A 9,183-nucleotide genomic window follows, 5' to 3' on the forward strand; every position below is an offset into this window, starting at 1 on the left:
GGGAGGGGGTAGAAAGGGAAGTTAATCAAGGGAGGGGATAAGGGTTACCATCTTAAAGCAAACCACTCTTTAAAAGGAAAGAGTGTAAGAAGAAAGGGTAGCATTAGGAGAGGATACCAAAATGTCAGCAAATGCACAACTGATAATTATAACTCTGAATGTGAATGGGATGAATTCACTCATAAAATGGAAGCAAATAGCAGAGTGGATTAGAAACCAAAATCCTACCATATGTTGTCTATAAGAAACATACATATGAGGTGGGTGGGCATACACAAGTTTAAGTTAAAGGGCTTGAGCAAAATCTTTTTGGGCATCAAATGAGAAAAAGAAGGCAGGAGTGGCGATTATGATTTCTGACAAAGCCAAAGTAAAAATAGATAGGATTAAAAAAGACAGGGAAGGTCATTACACCCTGATTAAAGGCAGTATAGACAATGAGGAAATAACAGTGCTCAGTATGTATGCACCAAGTGGCATAGCATTCAAATTCATAAAGGAGAAACTGGTAGAGCTCAACAAGGAAATAGATAGTAAAACCATAATAGTGGGAGATCTAAATATTCCTCTTTCAGATCTAGATAAATCAAACCAAAAAATAAATAAGAAAGAGGTAAGAGAGGTGAATGAAGTCCTAGAAAAATTAGATTTAATTGATATGTGGAGAAAAATAAGTAGCCACAAAAAGGAATACACTTTCTTTTCAGCTGCACACGGTACATTCACAAAGATTGACCATGTAATAGGGCATAGAAATATTGCAAACAAATGCAAAAGAGCAGAAATACTGAATGTAACCTTCTCAGATCATAATGCAATAAAAATAATACTTAGTAAGGGCACCTGGACTGGCAAATCAAAAACTAGTTGGAAATTAAATAATATAGTTCTCCAAAACCACTAGTGAAAGAAGAAATCATAGAAACAATCAACAATTTCATTGAAGAGAATGACAATGATGAGACATCCTACCAAACTCTGTGGGACGCAGCCAAGACAGTACTCAGGGGGAAATTTATATCCTTGAGTACATGTATTAACAAATTAGGGAGGGCAGAGATTAATGAATTGGGCATGCAACTTAAAAAAATAGAAAGCGAGCAAATTAAAAATCCCCAGATGAAAATTAGATTAGAATTACTAAAAATCAAGGGAGAAATTAATAGAATAGAAATTAAAAGAACTATTGAATTAATAAATAAGACTAGAAGCTGGTATTTTTAAAAAATAGATAAAATAGACAAAGTACTGGTCAATCTAATAAGAAAAAGGAAAGAAGAGAATCAAATTGACAGTATCAAAGATGAAAAGGGAGACCTCACGTCTAATGAAGGGGAAATTAAGGCAATCATTAAAAACTCTTTCGCCCAATTATATGGCAACAAATTTACCAATTTAGGAGATATGGATGAATATTTACAAAAATATAAATTGCCTAGATTAACAGCAGAAGAAATAGAATACCTAAATAATCCCATATCAGAAAGAGAAATTGAACAAGCCATCAAAGAACTCCCTAAGAAAAAATCACCAGGACCTGATGGATTCACAAGTGAATTCTATCAGACATTCAAAGAGCAACTAATCCCAATACTATACAAATTATTTGATATGATAAGCAAAGAAGGAGTCCTTCCAAACTCCTTTTATGACACAAATATGGTACTGATCCCAAAGCCAGGTAGACCAAAAACAGAGAAAGAAAACTATAGACCAATCTCCTTAATGAACATAGATGCAAAAATCTTAAATAGAATATTAGCAAAGAGACTCCAGCAAGTAATTAAGAAGATAATCCACCATGATCAGGTGGGATTTCTACCAGGAATGCTAAGATGGTTCAACATTAGGAAAACCATCCACATAATTGACCATATCAACAGTCTAACAAACAAAAATCAAATGATTATCTCATGCTGAAAAAGCCTTTGACAAAATACAGCATCCATTCCTATTGAAAACACTGAAAAGTATAGGAATAGAAGGACCTTTCCTAAAAATAATAAACAGTATATACCTAAAACCATCAACAAGCATCATATGCAATGGGGATAAATTAGAAGCCTTCCCAATAAGATCAGGAGTGAAAGAAGGATGCCTATTATCACCTCTACTATTCAACATAGTACTAGAAACACTAGCAGTAGCAATTAGAGAAATAGGCATTGAGGAGACTAAGCTATCACTCTTTGCAGATGATATAATGGTCTACTTAAAAAATCCTAGAGAATAAACTAAGAAGCTTTAGAAATAATCAACAACTTTAGCAAAGTTGCAGGATACAAAATAAATGCACATAAATCTTCAGCATTTCTATATATTTCCAACACATCACAGCAGCAAGAGGTAGAAAGAGAAACACCATTTCAAATCACCCTAGACAATATAAAATACTTGGCAATCTATCTACCAAAACTAACATAGCAATTATACAAAAACACCTACAAAACACTTTCCAAACAAATAAAACTGGATTTCAACAATTGGAAAGCCATTGATTGCTCATGGGTAGGACGAGCTAACATAACAAAAATGACCATTCTACCCAAATTAATTTACCTATTTAGCACCATACCTATCAAACTACCAAAAAACTTCTTTACTGAATTAGGAAAAACTATACCAAGGTTCATTTAGAATAACAAAAGATCAAGAATATCAAGGGAAATAATGAAAAAAAATGTGAAGGAAGGGGACCTAACAGTACCAGATATTAAACTATAATATAAAGCAGCAGTCATCAAAACAATATGGTACTGGCTAAGAGATAGAAGGGAGGATCTGTGGAATAGAATTGGGGTTAATGATGTTAGCAAGACAGTATATGATAAACCCAAAGAGCCCAACTTCTGGGACATGAATCCACTATTTGACAAAAACTGGTGGGAACATTGGAAAACAATATGGGAGAGATTAGGTTTAGATCAACATCTCACACCCAAACCAAGATAAATTCAGAATGGGTGAATGACTTGAATATAAAGAGGGAAAGTATAAATAAGTTAAGTGAACACAGAATAGTATACTTTTTCAGATCTCTGAGAAAGGAAAGATTTTAAAACCAAGCAAGAGTTAGAGAAAATTACAAAATGTAAAATAAATGGTTTTTATTATATTAAACTAAAAAGCTTTTGTTCAAATTAAAACAATGTAGTCAAAATCAGAAGGGAAATAACAAATTGGGAAAAAATCTTTATAACGAAAAACTCTGACAGGGGTCTAATTACTCAAATATACAAGGAGTTAAATCAATTGTATAAAAAATCAAGCCATTCCCCAACTGATAAGTGGGCAAGAGACATGAATAGGCAATTTTCAGGTAAAGAAATCAAAAGTATCAATAAGCACATGAGAAAGTGTTCTAAATCTCTAATAATTAGAGAAATGCAAATCAAAACAACTCTGAGGTATCACCTCACACCTAGCAGATTGGCTAAAATGAAAGAAGGGGAGAGTAATGAATGCTGGAGGGGATGTGGCAAAATTGGGACATTAGTGCATTGCTGGTGGAGTTGTGAACTGATCCAGCCATTCTGGCTGGTAATTTGGGGCTATGCTCAAAGGGCTATAAAGGTTGCCTGCCAATTGATCCAGCCATACCATTGTTGGGTTTGTACCCCAAAGAGATCATAGATAAACAGACTTGTACAAAAATATTTATAGCTGTGCTTTTTGTGGTGGCAAAGAACTGGAAAAGGAGGGTATGTCCTTCAATTGGGGAATGGCTGAACAAATTGTGGTATATGCTGGTGATGGAATACTATTGTGCTAAAAGGAATAATAAACTGGAGGAATTCCATGTGAACTGCAAAGACCTCCAGGAACTGATGCAGAGTGAAAGGAGCAGAGCCAGAAGAACACTGTACACAGAGACTGATATATTATGGTAAAATCGAATGTAATGGACTTCTGTACCAGCAGTAATGCAATGACACAGGACAGTTCTGAGGAACTTATGGTAAAGAACGCTACCCACATTCAGAGGAAGAACTGCAGGAGAGGAAACATAGAAGAAAAATAACTGCTTGAACGCATGGGTTGAGATGGACGTGATTGGGTATGTAGACTCGAAACTACCACACCAATGCAACTAACAACAATTTGGAAATAGGTCTTGATTAATGACACATGTTAAAACCATTGGAACTGTGCATCGGCCATGGGTCAGGGGAATGCGGGGGCTGAAGGGGAAAGTAGGAGCATGAATCATGTAACCATGTTAAAAATGAATATTAATAAATGTTTAAAAAACTAAATTACTATGGTCATTTACTACTGTGTATTGTATACTTAATCTATTCTGCTAATTCACCACTCTATTTCTTAGCCAGTACAAGATTTTTTTTATGATTACCACCTAAGTTTGGGATCTGAAATGGCTAACTCACCTTCCTTAACAATCTTTTCATTAATTCTCTTGATATTCTTGACCTTTAGTTCTTCCAGATGAATTCTGTTATAATTGTTTTTCCTAGCTCTATAAAATGATTTTTAGTAGTTTATTTGTGATGGCACTAGCTACGGAAATTAATTTATGTAGTTTTTTATTATATTGTCTTAGCCTACACATGAGCAATTAATATTTTTCCATTTGTTTAGATCTTACTTTATATGTGTGAAAAGTGTTTTATAATTGTGTTCATATGGTTCCTGGGTTTGTCTTCGCAGGTAGACTACCAGGTATTTTAAACTGTCTACAGTTATTTTAGATGGAATTTCTCTATCTCTTGCTTTTGGACTTTGTCGGAAGCATGTAGAAATACTGATGATTTGTGTGGATTTATTTCATATTCTGCAATTTTGCTAAAAATAATTTCACTAGTTTTTAGTTGATCTTCTAAGCATTTCATTATATTATCTGCAAAGAGTGATAGTTGAGTTTCCTCATTGCCAGTTCTATTTCTTTCTTTAAACCTTTACTTTCCATCTTAGAATCAATGCTGTGTATTGTTTCCAAAGTAAAAGAACAGTAAGGGCTAAGGTAATGAGGGTTAAGTGACTTACCCAGGATCACCCAGTTGAAAAGTGTTTGAAACCAAATTTGAACCCTGGACCTCCCATCTTCAGTCCTGGCTCTCAATCCATTGTATCACCTAGCTGGCCACTATTCTATTTCTTTCAATTCCCTTTTTCTTCTATTATTTTTATTTCATTATTTTATATTATATTTATATATAGAATTTCTAGTACAATATTGAGGTGATAATGGACATCCTCACCTCTGATCTTATTAAGAACACTTCTTGCTTATAAACCTATTACAAATAACAATTGGTGATCGTTTTAGATATATAGTTATTATCTTAAGAAAAGCTCCATTTATTCCTGTGCCCTTTTATATTTTTAAAGAAATGGGTTTTGTATTCCTTTTTTGTATTCCATGGCTTTGTGTTCCTTTTTTGACGTTTGCTCATTTTTCAATTTTCCTTTATACTATGTCTCTTCAACTATTCTGTAATCTGTAAAATAAATAGAACCTACCAACTTGCTGTTTTCTTTGCACTACAGATATCCCAACTCTGGAATGTATTATTTCCTTATTTCTGCCTCTTAGAACACCAGGTTTTCTTCAAGATTTAACTCAGACCACCTTCTACAGAGACCATTTTCTGACAAACCCTGGCAATACTACTACTATATTCTGTCTCCAAAATCATATTTAATTTATTTTTGTGTATTTTATGTAAATATTCATATAGGTACATTCTCTCTCCTAGAGAAGTGGTTACTATTTATATATCTATTTAATCACCTCAAATACATTTACATTCATATTTTTTTAGGGAATGAAAGGAAGTGAAGTTTCAGTGATGTTAGAAAAAGGAGAGCGAATGGAGTGTCCTGCAGGTTGTCCAAGTGAAATTTATGATCTAATGAAACTGTGTTGGACATATGAGTGAGTACAAAATATTTGGCTACTGATTTATCAAATTGCTTTATTTGCTAGGAATGTGTCTGGTATTCTTATGTAGACATATTTTCTTACATACATGTGGGTCTGTGTGAAGTATGTATATCCAAATGGGAATGTATAAATGCTGCTCATCAATAAGTGACATGGATAGATATCTTCAGAATTGTGACTCCAAGAGAGACTGCTTTGAGGGGAGGAATAGGGAGGAATAGGGTCATGGTTAAACGTTTATTCATCTCTTTACCTATATCTAGGACAGGTTCCATATTGGAATATCTGCCCCATTCAAAGATTGCTAGTCTAGAAACACCAGTCTGAGAACAGAAACAGCTTTCATTATCACTAACTCTAAATTTAAATTAATCAGCTTAGCCTTTTTCCATCAGCTTCTGGTTACACAAGATTATTGGAAATGTTGACCAAAATGTTGAATCAAAGCAAAATAGGAAATGGAAATTGCAGATGTTCTACAGGTTAGACAGTATACAAGACTGAATAAAGCCTTCAATTCTTTCTAAAGTCCTTAGGGATACAAGTTGGAGTCACAAGGATGTGAGGCTTCGAAAGTATCTGTCTGTCTGTCTCTTTTCCCTGTATCTGGTGTCTCCTGAATAGTCTTTTGAACAATGAAAGCCTCACCAACTCCGCGTCTTACTGAGGTCTTCTGTGTAATGCTAAATTCTGAAACAGGAGTAATTCTTTCCACATATGCAGCAGTATGAAAAATGCATTATACACAGTAACATCAATAATGTATGATGACCAACTGCTGAATTACATGTTGTCAACAACATGTCCAAGACAACCCCAAAAGACTCATGATGAAAAAGGCTATTCACTTCCATAGAAGGAACCAAATTTAATTTAAACCAAAGTTATGCCTGAATTGAAACAAGTTTTTGTTCTTTCTTATGTTTATAAAATTTCTTAATTTAGTGTAATGATTTCCAAACAAAGACCAGTTTTATTTTGTTTTTAATGTGCTCTCTAGCTTCTCAGTGTCCTTCCTGATGTGTTCAGCTTAAAACTAAAAAAGTACTCCAAACATATAGTAAACTTGTTACTTTGCAAAAGTTTGTGTGTGTGTATATATATACACACACAAATATATATATATATATATATATATATATATATCCTATACACTGAATATAACAGGAGCAATACTTTTTAAAAAATTAAATTGAATTATTCTCATTAATGGCAAGATATCAGGCATTGTAGAAGTGCCTTTACAGATATATATGTTACTAAATAATAATACTTTTCTTTTCATTTCAGGGTTGAAAACAGACCTGCATTTTCAGCTGTTGAATTGCGACTACGCAATTACTACTATGACGTTGTTCACTAACAGATCCAGAATCTCAATTCTTTCTTCCTTTGGGGAGAATCAAAGAACAAAATGTCTGTGACACAACCTTACTATAATTTCTTTTGCTTATATTCAACACAGGCACTGTCCAAAGATAGATACAAAGCAAAGTTTACAAAGCAAACATGGGTATGAGTTAGAGAAAGACAACAGAAAACCAAAAGAGAGCAGAGTATGGAAAGGGACAGTAGGATCAAAGGAGTTTTCTAGCTTAATTTGATTTCCTTTTTAATACAGTTTTCATGAGTTTTAAAAATCTATTTTAACAAAAATTATTTTCTATTTTAACAGTTCTTTGCCTTCTGCGTATATTTGAATAATGAATAGAGGCATTGCCACATATATTTTCACTATGTACCCTATCATAGAAGAATTACTTAGAATTGGACATGAAAAATGATGAAATGGGATAGTAAGAATAGTATAGAATAGAATGAAAGGAAAAAGAAGAGAGAATGGGGAAGGCAATAGGTTAAATACAGTATTATTTTTTCAATTTTAAATAAAGTCTTTCTATGGTAAAACATTTCCTGAGAGAAAATGTTCATTTGTAAAATCAGACTAGTGAAGATTGTAGTAATATGCTGACTTGAATGGAAATGAAATATCTTATGCTTACTTTTGCTACATTAGATTACATACCAATGAGATAAATATGAAAACTCTGTTTTGTTTTTATTCAAAGATTTGCTTTTGTAACTTTATTCTTGGCCAAACTTTCTGTTATAGGCTACTTTGAAATACATATTTTCAGGGGGAGGATTAAGCACATTTTATAAGGTGGATGCCTTAGGAAAGATGCAGTAGAATTAGCCTATGACTGTTTAAATCTAATCAAACATTTTTTTACTCCTTTGATTTGCAGAAGACTATGCCATTTCTACTTAATATGCCTTCTTTCAGTTGTCACAAGTGGGTTACACACTTTCATTGTCATCTCTCAACTGAAAAAGAGCATTTAGACCTGAATTCCCAGTCTAAACTGTCTCTTCTTCTTCTCTCCCCATTACACTCCCCATCCCCAATGTACATGTTGGGACCAGAGAGTTTCCAAATTAATGTTTCTAAAGATGAGATACTCAGATTATAATTTAGCAATCACTTTGCAGTTCAGTAGCAGAAAACTTTGGCTCTAAGCAGGGGGAAAAAAACCTTTTGGAACTGAAGTATGGGAAAAAGGAAGTAGCAAAGATGGCTTATTCTGAGAGATAATAGTGAATTTATCTGTATTCTCTCTAAGAATGGAGGTAGATGGAAAATGAAGACCAAAATAAATAAAAATAATTAAAATGAAAAGGATTTTGAGTCAAGAAATTTAGGTAGAGAACTAAAAGGCCATAAAAGATAACTTCCAGTGCTTTCCTTTCCTATAGTTAAGACAAGCTACCTTTTTGTGACTGAATAGGCTCGGCATAAATGCCCAATAGATTTTGCTGAAGAGTGACTGCAAGCGCTCAGAAAACAGACTAACCTAAACAAACGTCTTTGATTGTCACTTAACGGGGCCTCAAAAGTAATGTTATCCCATAGTGCACTTAATGTGATGACTTTTAAAAAACTGTATTGATGTATTTTGTTTTATTTTCCTAATATTCAAATATATGTATGCTTTTAAAATTTTGTTATGCTTTTCCCTCACAACTGTGTTCTTGTTGGTTTATAGAAGACCTCAATTCACCATAATTCTCTTCTATATTTTGAAACTGTAGAAATTAAAACAATTCAGAAGGGTCTGCTGTTTCCTTTAATAAATCTTTTTAACTGGGCAAGCAGTATTTTGCATTATCTGTGCTGTATATTAAAATAATTCAATATGATTTTTTTTCAAAATACATTTTACAGAAACTGACTTTTAGTGAAAATTACAAATGAGCTTTGTGATTAATTTCAGAGA

At 33.3% G+C, this 9,183-nt stretch overlaps 1 protein-coding gene across 1 annotated transcript in view; it reads left to right on the forward strand.

The window, feature by feature from the left end:
* SYK (spleen associated tyrosine kinase) overlaps positions 1 to 7,268 on the forward strand; it is a 131,967-nt gene extending 124,699 nt beyond the window's left edge. Inside the window, exons 12-13 of the mRNA XM_044680173.1 lie at positions 5,784 to 5,896; positions 7,196 to 7,268. Coding sequence (XP_044536108.1) covers positions 5,784 to 5,896; positions 7,196 to 7,268 — 186 coding nt within the window. The remainder of the gene's footprint in view (positions 1 to 5,783; positions 5,897 to 7,195) is intronic.
* Positions 7,269 to 9,183: the final 1,915 nt, after the last annotated feature.

This window comes from Gracilinanus agilis, chromosome 1 (assembly GCF_016433145.1).
Source record: "Gracilinanus agilis isolate LMUSP501 chromosome 1, AgileGrace, whole genome shotgun sequence".
NCBI lineage: Eukaryota > Metazoa > Chordata > Mammalia > Didelphimorphia > Didelphidae > Gracilinanus > Gracilinanus agilis.